Genomic DNA, 20227 nt, shown 5'->3' with positions numbered 1-20227 from the left:
TTTGGCTTATAGAATATCTTAAACTGAATCCCCCCTTGGCACACCAGTTCAAGGCACAGACCCCAAAAAACCGACAATAAAGTTCACATCCTGAGTCAGTCCTAAAGACACAGGGGTTAGGGATAGTTAGACATGAAGGAACACCAAGCCTAATGAAACACTAAACTTACAATTGGAATGTCCGGCTTACGAATAAAGACATACAAAATATTTATCAACTTTTAAATTACCCACAACGCGTGAAAACAAGACCAGAGAAAACACCAAATGAAGCCAGAAGAAATTCCAAAGAGAGTCCTTACCTTCTCGATTTCCTCCAGTGAAATGCCTTTCGCTGAATGTGGCGGCGCTGCTTCCACGTGGCTCATCGTGAGGTTTGCATTCTCTCTGCCGTATTCTTCCACGACACACGTCACAGCCTCCACTCCATCACCACTAGGGCCACTCACCGACGAGTGTCGTCTTCTGTTTAAAATCATCCCATAAAATGCTCTCCTGATAGGCAGGGCGCACGTGTGGGCGTTCAGCCGCATGGAGTTCTCAACTTGAGGAATCAGGAAAACCCGTTGCAGAACTAAAAGATCGACGACCGTTTTAGGCAGCTGTGCTTTCTCCAATGCGGCGAGAGTCCAGCGTGGCACCAGTGATCTCAGCTGGATGTCATCGGTCGTAGACGACCCACTTATGAAAAAACCTGACAGATTTCTTTCTGGTATTTTATACACCTGCATTTGGGAGGAGAGATATTCTCGCACCTCTTCTCTGTCAGAGACGGGCAGAACATTCAGCACGTTCTCAATAGCAACTTTTAGGTCTTGGAATGGTGACAGCCATGTCAGAAGGCTATGGATAATGGCCTGCTTCTTCCCTCTATATGCTGACATGTGGCTACTGGAGGCCACGTGACGGTAAAAGCGATACATCACTTTCATATCGGAATAATCGTTGCTATTGATCACAGCAAACAGAGGAAGGAGATCCTTATTCATTCCATTGAAATTAGCACAAACATTTTCGATGAAATAACACCGAGCCGGGATGCGCCCCTGTGAGGCGTTCTCCCACTTAAACTGGGTCAGGGGACAAAATCCTCCCTTGAGGTCAAAGATGCAAAAATCCGTGTCTGTTGACAAGACAGGACAACTCCATTGATTGGCCAAGGCAGCGATCTCCTTGTCAGCTTCCAACAAGCACTGGACCAACGGAACCCCAAGTTTCGATAAGACCTGAATGAAGACATTCCTCGTCAGCAGTGGCAGTAGCCTACCTTCACGCCCCATGGAGAGGTCATGTGCACTTTTGATGTGCCCTTTGGCCCGCAGTTTAGTTGTTTCTAATTTCTGGTCAGTGTGGTTGCAGCAGCCATCCAGAACAACGTACGGTTGAATGTTGCAGTCGGATAGAGTTTGGAAAAACCTCTTTAAAGCCTCCACGTACAAGTCATAATCTCCTCCATGTCGCTCGTCGAGACTCGAGTTGTGGTAAAATTGAAAATAAAAGTTGTTGCCATCAATGATAATCTTGGTGTTCGTCAGCTTTACATCTCTGAAAAATTCCGGCCTTTGATCAGCGTAACCCCATAATCCTTGAACTCCCATTGTCACAATGTGTGATGAGCTCTTAAACACAAAGAACACGAAGGATTTATTAATGTAATCGTCTTCCAAAACTATTACAGTATTGCAAGAGGAGAACAAGCTTGGGAAGAAGCTCAAAATATCTAACCTCATCTCATGAATCTCTGCTCCTGATGATGGTCACGGTCCCTGTTTCTGACTACAGATCTCATCCTAGGGAATTCCCAGGCATTTCCAAGCCAACTGAGAAGATATAAACCCTCCAGCGCAGCTCTAGGGGGAGCCGTACAGGGAGCACCTTTATGACATGCCTGGACCACCACAACTTGCTCTTCTCAATCCAGAGTTGCTGTGACTCCACTTTAGGCTTCTCAACCTATCATGGAGTGTCAGCTCAAACACACTGTGAAGGAACCTCATTTCCGATATTGTACTTTCAGCCATTATGCACAGCTCATGACTATAGGTGAGGATGGGGAGGTACACTGAGAGTTATGTCTTTCGACTCAGCTCCCTCTTCAACACCATCATTGACTGGTACAGCACCCGCCAAACAGCTGCCACCACTCTAGTACTACCACAAAACACACACACCCAAATCCACCCCTAGAGGACCGAACAGAAGTGGTGATCACTGTGGAAACTGAATTTTGGTTCCTCAAGCTGGGGTGTGTCATGTACCAGTTGAGAAATGAAGTAGCAGATGCAAAAACAGGAAATGGTCTCCAGACCAGAAACCTTGTCCAATAGACAATGTGGTGGGCAAAATGCAATGAATGAGAGACTTTCTTCTGCATGAGGACCAGAAGAAACCAACTGGACCACAATAGAGGTCTATCCTGACAAAAAAAAAAAAACATCCTCAAGAGACCATCGGAGGGAATCTGAACACACTTGGTGTCAATGAAGTCCTTTGGACCAGGCAGGCACAGCAGGACTTGACTTAAAGATTAGAGTTAAAGAAGGTGGATAGCACACCACCAACTTGAATAGGGATGACACAATGACATCACATGTCATAAGTTACTGTTGTAACGGAGAGCATCTCAGAACCATCGTCAACAACAAAAGAGCTCAAAATGGTGTCATCTGTTTGTAGATAGATAGATAGATAGATAGATAGATAGATAGATAGATAGATAGATAGATAGATAGATAGATAGATAGTTTCCAGAAGTAAATTTGCCAATATAATCTACATGCTGCCAAATTATCCATGGGAATTATGTTTCTGCAGAGCCCTGTCGATATAAAAAATCATTTCCTTTGTGGTAAGAGTGTTAGGGTTCCAGCAGAACACCAGCTTTTTTTGTGACCAAACTTCAGAGACTTAACGAGTGTGAGTTGATGACCCACACTTATGGGGAATTCCTTAATCATGGTGAACATCGTGAAAGGGGCTCAGCAACTTATCCATGTCTCTTGGAGCTATGATAGACCCATTAATATTTATTCTGTTCAGCATGCATGGAGCTTATCTGAAGTGAGGTCGCAGGGGAAACAGTCTCACCAGTGAGGCCCATATGTCCCTTTCCCAAGCCACATTTGCCAACTTATACTGTGGGATCCTAAGATGTTACCAGGCCACCTGGTAGATGTAATCCTCCCAGTGAATCCTGGGTCTTCACTGGGGTCTCCTAACAGCTGATTGTGTCCATAAAACCCCAAACAGGAAAGCATCCAGACGGTATCCGTATCAGATGCCCAAACCCCTTCAATTGGCCCCTCACAATGTGGAGGGTCAGCGGGTCTACTCCGAGTTTCTTCCGGATGTCTCCACTTCTCAGCCTATCCCTAAGGGAGAGCCCAGCCACCCAGCGGAGAAAGCTCATTTCAGCTGCTTGCACTCGTGATCTCATTCTTTTGGTCATTACCGAAAGCTTGTGACCAGAGGTGAGGGTAGGGACGTAGACTGACTGGTAAATGGAGAGCTTCACCTTCTGACTCGGCTCCTTCTTCACCACTCCAGGTCAGTATAATGGCAGCATAACCCCACTTATTTCCTTCTGTCTATCTCACCATCCCTTTTCCTCTCACTCGTGAACAAGACCTCGAGGTGCTTAAACTTCTCCACTTGAGGCAGGAACTCACCTCCCACTCGGAGAGGGCAGTCCACCTTTAACCTATTTTAACCTACCGAGGACCATTTGGAGGTGTTGACCCTCATCCCTGCTCCTTCACACTAAGTCACAAACCTAAGGCCACTGAACTGGACCCCCCCCCCTTCCCCCGCTCCCTGGCTGTGCTTTGATGTCCATGAAAATCACAAACAGGACAAAGCAGAGCCCCACAACCAATGGAAATGCTGTGAATGTTTTTCCGAGTATGCGGACACAGCACTCACTGGGATTATTCATTAACAAAGCCAAAAGTGACAGAAATCAAGTGTTGTCACCAATAACAAACATCTAAGTCAAAGTACTACAAGCCAAAACTCAGAATGGTTGTATTTCACATTTCTGTTTTTTCTTTCTTGGACTTTCCTTGAATCTTTAAAAATGATCTGCTCAGGAGGTTCTCTGTGGTCTCTGTCTGGGTGTCTCATCACAGCCCCTCAAAATGTAATCAATACTGGCTCTGACATGCACCTCTCCTGAACCCCCAATCGATCACCGACAGAGCCGGACCCCAGTTTGACTGCCCGCCACGGTTATTTATTTATGAGATCTTTTATGTTTGATTTACTCCAAAGCTTCATCTGCCCAATGGAAGGAAGGAGTGTTTGTGTCTCTGTCCTCCACAAACGAGCCACACCCAAGTGTCCCCCGGGTGAGGGCAGCGCCACCGGTCCCCCTCCGCTCCTTTTACATGACAGTCCTCCAAGGTCAGACTTCACACACGATACTCACAATTTCTCGGCAGCAGGCTCGCCTTCCTATCACCAGCAACAAAAGTTCAAACTAGGACGCTGTCCTTCAAGTGTGTCTGTAGAATGAGGGCAGAGCCCGCCGCCGCTCTTTTGTACTCTCAGAAGCGACTTTCGTTTTCGTTTCTCCTGAGACACCTGATAGTCCCCACCTCAGCCTCAGGGTTTGTTTTTGGTTTTTTTTTCCATGAGGCAGATGGCAGCTTGGAAGAAGAGCAGGTGATGCCAAGTGGGCACAGCAGGGTGACAAGACGAGAACCAGAATTGAGGAGGATTAGCAGTGGCTTGTGATTATTGTGATGCTTGCATTTTTGTACAAATGACAAACAAAAAGAGGTGCAATGTGCACAGCTAGTCAGCGGCTCGAACAGACGGAAAGAACTTTATTTTTCCCCAGGGGATCCATAAATAATAATAATATAACAAACAACCGTTGTGTGCTTTGGAGACTCCTAATTCGCAAGTCCCAATAACTTCCAAAAAATGGCCAATAGAGAGGGAAATCACCGTCAAACCCTGGCTAGCAATATGGGCAAGCACAGAGTCTTTAAAATTAAGAAGATTTACTTTCACGGCAATGCGTTGTCTCAAAAAGTCAAAAAAATCCAAGAAGCACATCTGAACACAAGTAAACGCACGTCACAAAGTCAGCGTATAAACAAGATCCGAAACAAAGAATGATGCACATAATCAACAAAAGAAACATTTAACATAATTGGCATAAATTAAAGAATAAAAAAATGAACCCCAGTTCCAGTGAGGCTCTATAAAGGAGTATTGCTGTTGGTATAAAGGAGGCCCCCATCATGTTGCTTGACACACTTCTGCTGAATGATTCGTTGGCTGCAAGTCCTCAGAGTTGGTGTGTCACAGAGAGGATGTGCTGCGTTGTTCATAATGGCACTCAGTTTTGTCTTCATTCTCTCCTTTGCTACAACCTCCAGCAGGTCCAGAAGGCTCTCCCATAACTGAGCCTGCCCTTGAAGTCAGCTTCATCATTTGGTGGGTCTCTCGTGATGTGATGTTACTGGCCAAACACACCACACTGGCCATCACAGAGTCGTAGAAGAAGTGAAGGAATGTCACCTTCCACATTAAAGGAACGCAGTCGTCGAAGACAAAAGAGCCTGCTTTGACTTTTCCTCTATAGCTCCTCTGTGTTCTGAGACCAGTCCAGCCTGTCAAAGCGTAGGCCGCAATGTCACAACATATTTATCAGATATTAACCACTATCACATTATTGTTATGGCGTATAACATCTACATCTTATTCTGTATTATATTTTGCTCAATCCCAACAAGATGAATTTAGATGTAGGAGGCATTATAATAAAAGGCATATCCTCTTCCTTATACCTCACTTTTATAACAGTTGTTCATAGCTTAGTGCTAATTTGGTTTACAGCCTGGGAAAGAAAGCCTGAGCTGATACTGTACCTCAGGCTATTGATTACTTTATGGATGGACATCTGGGACAACAGTTGGGTTTACGGCCTGGGAAAGGAAAGACTGAGGCAATATCAAAGAACTTTATTACCTGGGGAGCAAAATGCATCCATCATATTGACAGCCAGCCAATCAGGTGCATGGAACATTCATGTGCTGTGAAACCACGGCATGACAGTTTATAATAAATATGCCTCATTTTGAAAGAAACGTCAGCAGAAGAAGAAGAGAAACAGTGACGACGGAAGAGCAACGCCAGAGCATAAAACAAAGACACGTGTGACCCGTTTTCATCCCATCGTCAGTTAATAGCATTCTCATGAACATCGATTGTTAAATCAAACGGCGCCCTGGGACTTTCGTCCTTGACATCACCGATTCCTTTCAGTAAGCTTTTTTTAAGACTATTTTATCCAGATTATTTTCTTTTACTTATTATTGTTCTTTAACAAATAGTAACTTGTTTTCATCTTTCTATGCTTTGTCTTAATGTCTGGAGTGATTGAAGTAATAAGGTAGATTTCTAAGAGCACCTGAAGTAGCTGGAGGTTTTGCCATTCGTTCTGTGCTGCGGGGTTTAAGGCTGAGGGTGAGGGCGCCACTCAATAGTTACAGACAGTACGAGAAGAAGGTATTCTTCGCTGATAAATGGCCTATAGTCAAGGATACAGAGTCTTTGTATGTTTTAATATTTTCTTGGAGACCAAAAGTAACATTTAGGTCTGAGGTCTATTTAAAACATCGTATGCTGTTCGTGCCAATGATAAAGAAGTCTCTTGATGAGAAGGGTCTGGCTGCAGCCTGCAATACCTATGAAATTAGACACGGAACGCCCTTCATATCACCAAACGCCCCCAACACCAGTTACGGAACGCACTCTGATGTCAGTTTCGAAACATCATCATTGTTTTTGTTGGAGTTTGAAGGAATGGTGGACTTTCAATAAATCTTTCTGAAAGCTTTTCGAGGAAAGAAGAAGAAGAAAGAGTTTGAGTTGGAAATCAAGATGGCAGTGAGTTTGTTGCACGTTTTACTAATATTAGATAATATTATACTTTACTGCTAGGGTACGAATTATACCACAGTGTAATAAAGATGTTGAATCAACTTTCAGGTTCCGTGTAGTACTAAGTGCTCTACGAAAGTATTAACAGTTAAACAACAAACAGGTCGGTTTGTATTGCTAATTGTTACAGGGCTGTTCGGAATACTCGATTCTGCATAGTAAATTGACGGATTCAGCAGTCAATTTTTTATAACAGTTGTTATGATATGTAATTGACTGTTGTTGAGTATAATTAACCATAGCTAAGTGTAATGGATTGTAATCAAGTACAGTATAAGTGACCGTGTCACGTATATGCTAGTTAATCAGTAACCTGGTATTTTAGATAGAAAAATATATTTCAGAAAGACAATACAGAGAGATTGAGCCAATATTTGTATAAGGTAATGTTCCACAGAAAGCTTCTTGTTTGCATAAGTTTCTAAGACAAACACAGTCAATAGTGGATATACTGGTTTTTCAATTATAGTAATGTTCCTAGTCAGATGTTTGAATATACGGAGGTCACTTTAGATTATCATTTTTCATAGTTCTGTATGTATATTTCCAGTACATAACTGAAAATTTTAATAAGTAGCTACAAACACAGGGCAAGTGTGAATGCAATATTCAGTTATCTCCAGTTCAAGAAAGCTCAAAGTAGATTGTAGACAATAATGAGGAAAAGAACAGCCAGGACAGAATCATGTTGTTGTTATTGTTATAATTATTATTATTATTTTATAAAGTTCTTTCAATGAAAGTACAGTTTGTTTGAACTCTTAAAACAATATTAAATGTTTCATGTTTACCTCTCCTGCATTCTTCAAGTTTTTTTCAATTGAAATAAAGTGAAATGATTGTTCTTGTGCATGTTTTAAGAACTTTATATCTATTTTATATTCACCAGGGACACATAAGTATAGTTAAGTCCACAGAGGAACCTCCAGTTGTGTTTGCTGCTCAGGAGTTTGCTTGTCTGTTTTGCTATGAAAGATCAGCTTCTACCGACCTCATCTGCCACTTACAGAGCCACAAAAGGACAGTAGCTGTTCATGGAGGGATGTGCAGCTCTCTAGAATATATCTTGTAACTTGTTAAATTTGATTAATTGACACTTTTAATACAATTTAATGCAGCTAGATATTCACCTTAGCAACATGATTTTATTTGATAAAATAGTATACTGTGTACTTTTTCACCTTTTGAAAAGCTAGCTTTGAATAATTTTAGATTAATTAATTCATGACTGTGTATTAACAATTTTCTATTTTAAAATATTTAGTAATTATCAGTGGCACCTCTGCAAGAGAACCACCTCTTTCAACCTTCGCAAGTATATCCAGTTTTTAATACCTGGAAAAATTTTGGGATTAAAATGCTCAGAGATCTTTATATAGACAACATATTTGCATCTTTTGAACAATTACGTTCAAAATTCAACCTCCCAGCTACACATTTCTTTTACTATCTTCAAATTAGAAATTTTGTTAAACAGAAATTGCCCGATTTCCCCCACCTTGCACCCTCACAATGCTGGAAAAAATACTGCTCAATTCCGAGGAAACAAACACTATTTCCGCAATATATAAAATCTTATTAGAGTCCCTACCTTTCAAAGATCCAAGAGGACATTGGGAAGAAGATCTCTTAATCAATATATCAGAAAAGGAGTGGAAGGTAGCAAAGCAGAGAATTCACTCGAGTTCTATATGCGCAAAGCATAGAATTATTCAACTAAAAATTAAATATCGAGCTCATCTGTCTCGCCTAAAACTGTCCAAAATGTTTCCAGGGCAAGATCCAACCTGCGAGCACTGCAACCAAACTCCTGCCTCACTGGGTCACATGTTCTGGGCCTGCACCAAACTAACATCATTTTGGACAAAGATTTTTAAGTGCCTCTCAGACAGCCTTAGTATCACAATCCCTCCTAACCCATTAACAGCTGTGTTTGGTGTCCTTCCAGATGGACTGGAATTGGAGAAGGACAAGCAAACGGTGATTGCATTCACTACACTTTTGGCACGCAGACTTATTTTGTTAAATTGGAAGAATCCTAATTCTCCTCTTATAAGTCAGTGGGAAACCGATGTTTTATATTATTTGAAATTGGAAAAAATCAAATTCTCAGGTAGAGGATCTGTACAGAATTTTTTCAAAACATGGCAGGATTTAATCAATATTATTTTAGAATAAGAGAAATAACTATTACCGCATTTAACTCCCTTCTCCATCTCTTATTTACATAGATATTTACTTCTCCCTTTCTTTTGTTTAATGTTGCCTTATTAAAAAGCCTTAAGCAATTTTCCTTTAGCTAAGCTCTCCTTCTCAGGGGTGGGGTTTGATTTGTCTTCAAATTTGTTGGGTTATAAATTGATCTGTTTGTATGGAATGATTACAATAAAAATTAATAAAATAAAAATATTAAAAAAATAAATAAATATTTAGTAGAATATGACAAAGGTCATGAAGAATGAGTTAATGAAACTTGTGCATTTGTAAATAATCTATAATTTATTGAAATGTATGCATTGCCAGTTGGGTCAACATGTGCATATACAATGTAGGATTCTGAGTTCTTCAAAAACATTAGTCATGTTGTATTTTTCAGGTTATGTATCCAAAAAACAAAATGATTCACTTTCTTGACTCCACTGATCATCATGGCTTTGGAGACGGCTGCTATCTTGAATTGTTCAGGTTTTAAAACTTAAAAAAAAAACAAGAGAGAGACTGCCGTATTTGCTCATGCCGAGGTATCATTGGGATTTAAGTAACATGTAATTCATTTTATTGAAAATTAAATATTATTTAGTAACACAATTCAATAAAACACTCGCATAAAGCCACTGTGCACGAGTAAATATGGTGTCTTGCAGTTCAAGCATTCAAAAGATTTCAAGTTCTTTGTTCTTAATCTTTGTTCAACTGTTCAGTTCCAGCGTTCAAAAGTTTTAATGTTCTTTTTTTTAATCTTTGTTCATATGTTCAGTTTGAACCTCAGCCCATCTCTCCCAAAACCAGCATTTCAGCAGGACTGTTCCTTATTTACTCATTTCTGTCACCTAGTAATGGATGCTGCCCTTTTGAACTATTCTTTAAAAAATTTGATCCTAATAGTTTTCACTACGTTATTTTGGAAGAGCTGTGTAAATAATTCATAAAGGCACAGTGGTAAAGCATCCTCAAGGTTCTAAAATATTTGTAATGGTGTGCTGTGGTCTCGTGTGTGAAGCCAAAGTCACTCCATTCATAAATTGTTTGTTCATTTAAGAGTTGCTAGAGATTATATTATCTGATGTTCACTATTTCCCTACCTGTTCTATTACTAATAATTCTACTCAAGTAATCAGAAATGAATATCATTGTGATAAAAAGCAACATCTCGACTCTCCAGGGACATATGCTAGGATCCTGTTTGTGGACTTCAGCTTGGTGTTCAATACTATCATTCCAGAAGTCCTCCACACCAAACTCACTTGGCTCACTGTACCAGCTCCCATCTCCCGGTGGATCAAAAACTTCCTGACAGATAGGAAGCAGCAAGTGAGACTGGGAATAATCACATCCAGCACACGAACAGTCAGCACTGGCGCCCCCCAGGGATGTGTCCTCTCTCCTCTGCTCTTCTCCCTCTACACAAATGACTGCACCTCAAGAGACCCGTCTGTTAAAATCCTGAAGTTCGCAGATGATATGACAGTCATTGGCCTCATCAAGGACAGTGACGAGTCTGTATACAGATGAGAGGTCGAACAGCTGGCCCTCTGGTGCGGTCAAAACAACCTGGAGCTGAACAAGCTTAAAACTGTGGAGATGACAGTGGACTTCAGGAGGAGCCCCCCAGTGCTGCCCCCTCTCACACTACTCAACAGCATTGTGTCTGCTGTGGAAAACTTTAGGTTTCTGGGATCCACAATTTCCCAGGACCTAAAGTGGGAACTAAACATAAACACAATTGTTAAAAAGGCCCAGCAGAGGTTGTACTTCCTGCGCCAGCTCAGAAAGTTCAACCTGCCTCAGGAGCTGCTCATCCAATTTTACTCTGCAGTAATCCAGTCTGTTCTCTGTTCATCTATCACAGTCTGGTTTGGCTCAGCCACAAAACAGGACAGGAACAGACTTCAACGGACAGTCAGGATTGCAGAAAAAATCATTGGTGTTGATCTGCCCTCCATTCAAGACTTATACAGATCTCGAGTCAGGAAACGGGCAGAAAACATCACTGCAGACCCATCACACCCTGGTTACAACCTTTTTCAACTTCTTCCCTCTGGTAGGCGCTACAGAGCACTGTATGCCAAAACTACCAGACATGTGAACAGTTTCTTTCCTCAGGCCATCACTCTCATGAACACTTAAGTCAATCTCACAGCATCAGGGACAATACTAGGTAAAACCGGAGTCCAATTCCTTGTATGTGTACATATACTTGGCCAATAAAAGCTGATTCTGATGAAAGGCTCCAGCTAAATTTTGGTTAAGTAATTCTTGCTTCTGTGTGATAAAATTATTAATTGGCACATTTTCAGAATTAAATATTATTAATCCAGTTCTACAATGATAGTCCATCTGCAAAGCTCATATCAACTGTGTTTTTAATATACATTAATATAATATAAATCATTTTGACAAAACAAATTTTATCTGTAGGAAAATTCCCTCTAAACTAATGCCAGATAGCTGGAAGGAACCACAGGAGAAGGTAACGTGAATATCAATATGTTTTACTAGCATAAGACACAAAACACACACATCTCCTTTACTAATCACCTCTTCAAATGATTGAATCTACCGACACAGACTGACAGCCCGGACTGTGGGATCTTCATGCTTGTGGTAAGTTGAGGACACTTTGCCAATAGCAAGATCTAAATGTTGATTTAAAATAATAATTTGCTTTTATTTTTTAGTATACTCTCTACATTGCCACTGGAAGAGCATTTGATTTCAGTCAGGTCAGTGGTTTTTAAGTGTAATATTTGTTTAAATTTTGTGATTTTTTTTTTTTATTCATAGAATTTATTGTAATTTCCCAATTCACATTTATAGGAAGACATGCCAAAAATTAGAAGATGGTGGTGTCTTCTCTTACTTCGCAAAGCCAGCATGAAAAGGTGTGTAACTTTTCAAGCTTTTTTTAAGGGAAGAACAGTGATAAGAATTTGTCAACTTACAGTATTTCTACATTTTTTTTTTTTTTTTATCTTCCAGCCAAGACAGCGGTCTTCAATTTCCACAGGAGAAGAAGGACATTCTGTGTACCACAGGTAGTGCTTCGTAATTATCTGTTGAAAAGTTTTCTGACACTAATTTTATATATTAGAACTTCACAAAAAGACTTTGACCAGCAGGTCTCCAGTGAGGCCTTCACTGACTTGTGTCTTTCTTCAGCCCTGTGTTGTGTCAGTGGCATTATAGGGGCAGAGAATGGTGGTCTTAAAAATGAGGGTTTTGTGTGCTCTTAACTGATTTATTAAATGGCAATGATTTCTGCTCCCAGTAATTCCAGACAAGGTAGTGAACAGCAAGGACTTTTCTCCCCCACCCTTCTTGTCCATTACTGAAGCATATGAAAATGTTGACTGAATTATTTCTGCCAATACAATTAATAGTATAACATTTACTTTTCTGTTCCTAAAATTTAGGCAATGAATCGCTTCGTAGAGTTGCTTTTGTGGAGTGTCACTTTCTGACTCTTTTCCTTGTTCTTCAAAGATCAGTTTCATCTGTGGCATTAACTGAATTTGCAGGTCAGCATATTTATGGTTTAGTTGTAGCAAATTGTAATGTATTTGCTGCATAATTGATTTGCAGAAATGCATAATACTTGATAATCTGTATTGCAGTTCCTAGTAGTATGGAAAGTGTGGTTCTCACAACGGCACAGCCCTGTCAGCTACTCCGTGTAGTGAAATGATTCTTACAGCTCAAACATGGCAAATGCCTTAAAGGTGATGACTTTCTTCTTCCTTTGGTTGATTTCTGAATGATACTGAAATCTAGAATGGAGCGATAGTTTGCTTCAGGTAAACACTTTCCATTATGTATAACTTTTTACATGTAGCATTTCTATTGCGATATGTTTGGGTGAATGTTTCAGCAGTTTTTAAAGCGTGCTCACTAAACTGGGAACAATTAAATGACCTCTTATTTGAAATGATGAGTTTGGCCTTCACAAGTGACAATGCTGTGGTAATTGGACTCTTTGTCTTTCAGGGACTCACTTCAGTACAATTCCTGTAGACATACACATTGAATTGAAATGGGTCTTACAGCAATGTATTAGTGAATAAAAATGTACTGTATACTTTTTTCACTTCAGAGCACTTAGTCCTTTTGAATTATTTGTGCACTTTCTGAATGGTTTCTAACTAGACATGACATTCCCTTGAAGATGAACTGCTGTGGTTGTACATTGGAGTTTATTATTTTATTTTTCACTCTACCTCATGAAAACAGGGAGTACAGCAGAGGCAAAAAGCAGGAGAAATCAATCGAGCAGAGCAGTCCTACGACATGCATTGGTCATATTGCTGGGTTTATTTCAGATGCCAATTTGACTGTACTTTAAGTAAAAGTGGAGTTAAGTACTTTATTAGGAATATCAATATCAATATCAAACTTTTTCATAAAAAAGTCTTCAATGATCAAAAACATCTTGACTGCTTGTGACTGGCTGGATGCCAACAAAGACCAACTTGTTGGGACAGTCCTCCAAGAATTCTGGAAATGGACGAGGATGAAGTTACGTACACAATTGAAAAAACAGAACAAAGGGGAGACGATGAAGACACTGAAGAAGTCATGTCCACTTTGTTATTTACTTTTGAATGCATGAAGGACATGAACTTTTTTCTTGATGAGATACGGGGTAAAAAAAAATATTCCCATCAGTTGCTGCTGTTCTACAAATTCGATTTTTGTGTTTTATTTATTTATTTTTTCAGCCTTCAAAATTTCCAAGGAACTAAATGTGTCAGAAAGCTTACAGTGATGTCATTTTGTTCAGTGGATTTGATCAGTGATTCACTGTAAAGAAAAGTGGGGATGGACTGGCTTTCTGACCTGGTTCAATAGTTCATTGTCTACTGAAATGACCAATGTGATGGATGGAGGACACGGATGGATGTCCTAACTGGGATTGTGTGCTTTATTTCTTAAAAATAAATTCATATTTGAACCTGGATTGTGTGTGTGTGTGGTTGTGTCAATGGTTTGGATGCTAAAATGCCCCGCACAAGTTACACTCCCCTATGTGGTAGTTATAACAATGATCTTTGTGTTCTGATACATCACTTTAACTTTCAAGACCAAGACTGTTGGCTTGCAAGTTCAAGAAGAGAGTCTAATTAAAAGCAAAAATTAGTTGGGGAAAAAATCTACAGCCCCTGGGACTGAATATGAGAACAATGCCATGTTATAAATCAGGATTTTATATATTTATTGTAGCAGTACAGGTATTTATCGACCTCTTGAACCCTCAGGTACCACTCCAAACACCAGGTAAAAGTCCAAGACTTCTTTATTTTGCAATAATTACGTGCACAAAGCACCCTCCACTCCACACTATTTACACAAACACCAATCAATACTATAAAAATCACAACACTCTCTCCTCCGCTCCGAGACACTTAGCCACCCTACCTCCCAGCTCAGCTCAGTGTCTGGGCTTTCCCAGAGTCCTTTTATACTCCCTGACCCGGAGGTGTTCCTGCCCAACAGTCCACAATTCCTTATTACTTCTGGGTCAGGGTTAAAGTCCTTTTCTTCAACCTGGAAGTACGTCATTTCTCCTGTTCATGTGACCAGGACGTACTTCCAGGTTATAGGGCACATATGAGTCCACAAGCCTCCCTACAGCGACTTCCAGTGGTCCCCAAGGTATCCAGCAGGACTGTGCATAAAAACTACAAAGTCCATCAGGCCCTGCTGGAAATTGGAGCACGTCCATGCTGTCGGGAGAGCTCCTCCTGGTGGCCTGGGGGTGAGGGCCGAGATATGAAGCTGGCAATCCATCACAATATATATAATATATACAAGGGGGCTCCGCCCCCTGCTCACTTCGCTCGCCTACCCCCGGCGTTTTGAACCCGTGTCCGCTGGTCAGCCATAGTTTCAGATGCGCGTTGTAGGGGTTTGCGTTGTTTTGAACCCATGCTTACCCTGCTTCTGCGGTTTGAGACGCGCGTTGTAATAATAATAATAATAATTCATTACATTTATATAGCGCTTTTCTCAGTACTCAAAGTTGTAGGCGTATATCCGTCAGTTGAGCTCGTTCGGTTTGAACCCGTGCCTGTTTTGCCTCCACAGTTTCAGACGGTGGATAGGAAGTAAAGAACGCATTGTATGGTAAATCACAAAGATTTATTGGAATATCTCTTTATATACAATATTTGTAGTAAAGATGGTTTGTTGTCCTTGAATGAGTTTTCCTTGGTATTGGAGTATTTATAACTTTAACTTTAATGTCAGATGAACGCCGAACTCATGAGAAGGCTACATAAAGTTGTCCATGTCCAAATACGCGCTCAGAGAGGTATATGCCAACTTTGTCCATGGTCTGTCCTTGGGATTTGTTGATTGTCATGGCAAATGCAGGTTTACTGGGAAATTGGCGTCGCCCAAGTGTAAATGGCAATTCAAGGGCAGAACTTGCAAGGTCAATTCTAGGAATTACAACAGTATTGTTAGGATGTGATCCTGTAAGTATTTTTGCTTCAATAACATTGTCTGTCATGGTGTTGATGACTAAACGTGTACCGTTGCATAAACCTTGTTTAGTATTAAGGTTTCTTAATAGCATGACTATTGTCCCGATTTTAAGGTTAAGATTGTGTTGTGGTAATCCAGCTGGGTTAATAGTGTTCAGATATTGTAAAGGGAAATTAAGATGTTCAATGTCGTCTTCAGAATCAACTTTGTCAGTACTTAGAAAGAGGCGGCTTTCTCCAGGAAGTAATGCAATGACTTGGTTATTTATGTGATCAACATCAATATTCTTTGGACATAATATAGCCTGTCGCGTTAACAGTGGTATCTGGTCTATTGTTTTGGAGGCGTGAGCGTAACTCCATTAGTTCTTCCTTGTTTAGCGTTAGTAACATGGATAATGGATTGCACTTACTGTTAATACGTAGCGTTTTCTGTGGTTGAATTGTTAATAATGTATGACTGTAATGTGATGATTCACTTATGCTGTATAGTCTTCACGTGTGAGGATGACGAACCTTTAATACGGAGTGTCCGTTTATTCTTATTACCCATCAGGTGTTGTGCCTGTGTCTTGTGTGGTTGCACTGTTAATATTGTATCACTGTAATGTGATTCAAATATGTTGTGGAGTCCGTATTTGTGGGGTTTCTGTACTATATCGTGTTTTTGCTTGCGGGTTATTAGAGGTGCGTGGATCAGGCTGTGTAGTGTGTTTGCGTACTGTCTGGCACTTTCCGTACTCCAATTGATTTGTGACCCTTTCTCGACTCCGTAGTTTGTCCCGTTTTACACTGGGGTTGGGTGCTGACTCCTGTTGTTTGTGTGGTTATGTCGTTCGTAGTCTCCATGGACTCCGTAGTCTGTGGGGGGGTTTGTGTGGCACACCAAGCAGCACATTATTCCTAACTTCACTCAGCAGTAGTGCCACGCACAATATGGCAGTGACGCCTGCGCCCTCACTACGCATTAGTGCCACTCACAATATGGCGGCAACGCCTGCGCCTTCCGTATTATGTCGGGTTTCACCATGCTGTGTAGGCGCCTTTGCCTTTCGTACTTTCCCGAGCCTTCCGACGTGCGATGTAGGCGTCTGCACCTTCCGGGTCTGCCTCCGCTGTGTGGTGTGGACGTTTAACTGTCGTTGTTTCTGCCTTTATATTCTGTCCCTCGCTGTACATGTGTTTCGTGCGTAGGTTTTTTTGAAGCTGTTGCATTCCAGTTTTCATCATCTGTAACCTGCTCTCCATGTGTTTGTCCCCGTTCTTTAACCTCTTTATGACGTTTTACTTTGTTTTCTACTCTGTCTTTTATTTCTGACCTCGCTTTATCCTGCGTGCGGCATGTCAGACGGTTCGTAGTCTCTCTCGTTTTACTATGGGGCGGGGGGCTTTGTGTGGCGCCTGCGCACTATGTCTCCTGCGTCCACGGGCAGGTCCCTGCGTCCATATCCGGTTTACCATTCTTGGTTAGTAATATGGATTGTGTGTATGAGAGAGAAAATATGTGTGTTTCATGATTGATATCTCTTGTAATGTTTAAAATGTGCTCATCTGTTTATTCATCCTTTTCATGTCCATAACAGTCTGAGTGTTGTATGTGATAACTCATTTTAGAACTAACTACACTCACTCAGACTTCTTACTTAATTTTAACTTAGTAGATAACTTTGCTCCACTTCACCATCTCCATGATGCATACTGGTACAGCCGTTAAGTCTTATACTCCATATCATCTTGGCACATCTGGGTAAGGTAAAAACTGCTCTTACAGAGTTATGTTTATATTCAATAGCATTCAACGCTGTTGTGCGAACAGAACTGGATTTTGGACTTCATAGCGAGCAGACCTCAGCTTTGCAGATTGCCAGCATCATATCTTCTATGCTCACCCTCAACCCAGGCACACTATGGGGTAGGGTGCTAATCCCCTGCTGTGACTGTGTGTCCAGACATCACAAAAGCTCCATCATTAAAAATGCTACCGACATCACTGTCATAGGCCTGATCACCACCAATGATTAAATGGCTTGCAGACAAGAGGTGTATCTGCTCACTCAGTGGTCCCAGGACAATCTGACCTTTCATGGCCAAAAATTAAGGAGTAGGTCATAGACTTCAGAGGATGGATTAAGCTGTGGTTTGTGGAGTGCTGTGGAAATGGTGAGCTTTTTGAAATTTCGTACAGTAACAATCACTGATGAATTGAGGAGGGAACAACACGTTTTGTTTATTGCCAAGTTCACCAAGGCCTTCCTGAGATGTCTCACAGGTGCTGTATGGAGTCCATCTTCACTGGCGGCATCACATCCTGGTAGGGCACACATGCTTGGGTCACTGCAGAGGGTGATGAAAGCCACAAAATATTACTGGCACCCAACTGCCTTCTATCCAGGGTATCTAAAAGACATTCTGCTAAGATTATTCCACACTCGGCCATTCTGCACAAGTGTTTTTCTTAATCCTCCCTTCTGGCAAATAGTAAAGAATCAGTGGCGCCAAGTATGGCTTCAAAGAAAGTGTTTTAGTTGTGGAGTTACTGAAGAGTCAATCGTAATAACAAACGTAAGAAAAAGACTAAGTATATATATTTGAAATATACCTGAATATATATCTATACTGTAAATTGTATCTATATATGTAATTCACAAAGTCCATGGCAAGCAAGACCGAGCCCCGCCCACCAACTCTAAGACCATGGGATACGACGACAACTCACAGAGCCACACCCACCAACTCGGATGCAACAACTCACCAATCACCGCGTCAGTCGGGTTCGTCTCTGGTACGGTCCACCTGCACCTCTGAGCCACGTTGACTTTTCACACAATGCAGGAAGCAGTCTTTAAAAACCAATAAACCCAGTGCCTCTTTTTCATTAGCGTCTCACCTGCTTCACCGATGCGGCGGGTCCTGCAACAGGCGAGACGTTCTCTCAGCATCTGACCTTCTCTGTGCCTGACTCCACGATCCGGTGGCGTTATTCCCATGACCCGCCGGGCAGCCATTACTCCCACTGGCATGCCTCCGCATAAAGTCAAATTTAAAATTGGTTCAGTCGTCATGCTTCTCAGAAACCTCATGCCAGGAAGAAGTTTCTGTAAAGGCACTAGACTGACTGTTACCAGCATTCACCGCAATGTACTGGAGTGTAAAACAATCGCAGCTGCTACCTCACAAACTGTCCTTATTCCCCAGATTTCCCTGACCCCATCAGATTCAAATTTGCCTTTTACGTTTACACGCAGACAATTTCCTGTTAGATTGGCCTTTGCAATGACAATTAATAAGGCGCAGGGACAAACTTTCAAAACGATATGCCTGTGTTGCACGCAATCCATGGCAAGCAAGACTGAGCCCCGCCCTGTATGCGGCATGTAAAACAGTTTGCGAGGGGTCTCTGTTAGTTGCTCTTGTGAGCGGGCACATGACCAGGCACTATGTATGCTTCGACAGCGAGGCTGGACGCGACAGGACCATCTAAGAAGAATCATGTTTGTCACGGATGTGAATCGCTGTATGCAGCGTGTAAAACGCTGTATTGTATGTTGCCCTCTCCAGAGTTCCATCTTTTCATTCACCTACAGTCGTATCCTCAAAACCAACCCCATTCAGGACGTGTTCACCCATCAATACATAATTATGCGGCGTATGCTACGCCGCGGGTTTGCTAGTTCTATATATTTGTTGTGTTTTATTATATTATCACTGTTCTAGAGAGGCATGTATGGTAAGTAACAATATCATTGTACTGTATGCACAAGACAATAAATACTGTATGTTTAATGATGAGATCACCTCGGGATAATTCCCTGCTGAAAGCACACTGTAACTGACCCACTATTTATTATTAGTAGTAGTTTTTGGAGTCCCAGGAGGGGGTGCTAGAGGGCATACCTTCTGGGGACTCCCTCGTTCTGCTGGGAGACTTCAATGCTCACGTGGGCAATGACAGTGAGACCTGGAAGGGCGTGATTGGGAGGAATGGCCCCCCCGATCTAAACCCGAGCGGTGTTTTGTTATTGGACTTCTGTGCTCGTCACGGATTGTCCATAACGAGCACCATGTTCAAGCATAGGGGTGTTCATATGTGCACTTGGCACCAGGACACCCTAGGCCTCAGTTCGATGATCGACTTTGTGGTCGTGTCGTCGGACTTGCGGCCACATGTCTTGGACACTCGGGTGAAGAGGGGGCGGAGCTATCAACTGATCACCACCTGGTGGTGAGTTGGCTTCGATGGTGGGGGAGGATGCCGGTCAGGCGTGGTAGGCCCAAACGTGTTGTGAGGGTCTGCTGGGAACGTCTGGCAGAGCCCCCTGTCAGAAGTAGCTTCAACTCCCACCTCCGGCAGAACTTCGACCACATCCCGAGGGAGGTGGGGGACATTGAGTTCGAATGGGCCATGTTCCGTGCCTCTGTTGTTGAGGCAGCTGACCGGAGCTGTGGCCGTAAGGTGGTTGGTGCCTGTCGTGGTGGTAATCCCCAAACCCGTTGGTGGACACTGGCGGTGAGGAATGCTGTCAAGCTGAAGAAGGAGTCCTACCGGACCCTTTTGTCCTGTGGGACCCTGG

At 41.9% G+C, this 20227-nt stretch overlaps 1 protein-coding gene across 1 annotated transcript in view; it reads right to left on the bottom strand.

The window, feature by feature from the left end:
- Positions 1–20227, bottom strand: part of LOC114664082 (protein asteroid homolog 1-like) — a 59064-nt gene that overhangs the window by 15777 nt on the left and 23060 nt on the right. Inside the window, exon 2 of the mRNA XM_051936120.1 lies at positions 231–1619. Coding sequence (XP_051792080.1) covers positions 231–1598 — 1368 coding nt within the window. The 5' untranslated portion in view covers positions 1599–1619. The remainder of the gene's footprint in view (positions 1–230; positions 1620–20227) is intronic.

Source organism: Erpetoichthys calabaricus, chromosome 13, assembly GCF_900747795.2.
Source record: "Erpetoichthys calabaricus chromosome 13, fErpCal1.3, whole genome shotgun sequence".
NCBI classification, from domain to species: domain Eukaryota; kingdom Metazoa; phylum Chordata; class Cladistia; order Polypteriformes; family Polypteridae; genus Erpetoichthys; species Erpetoichthys calabaricus.
This window is presented reverse-complemented; position numbering and strand designations above follow the sequence as displayed.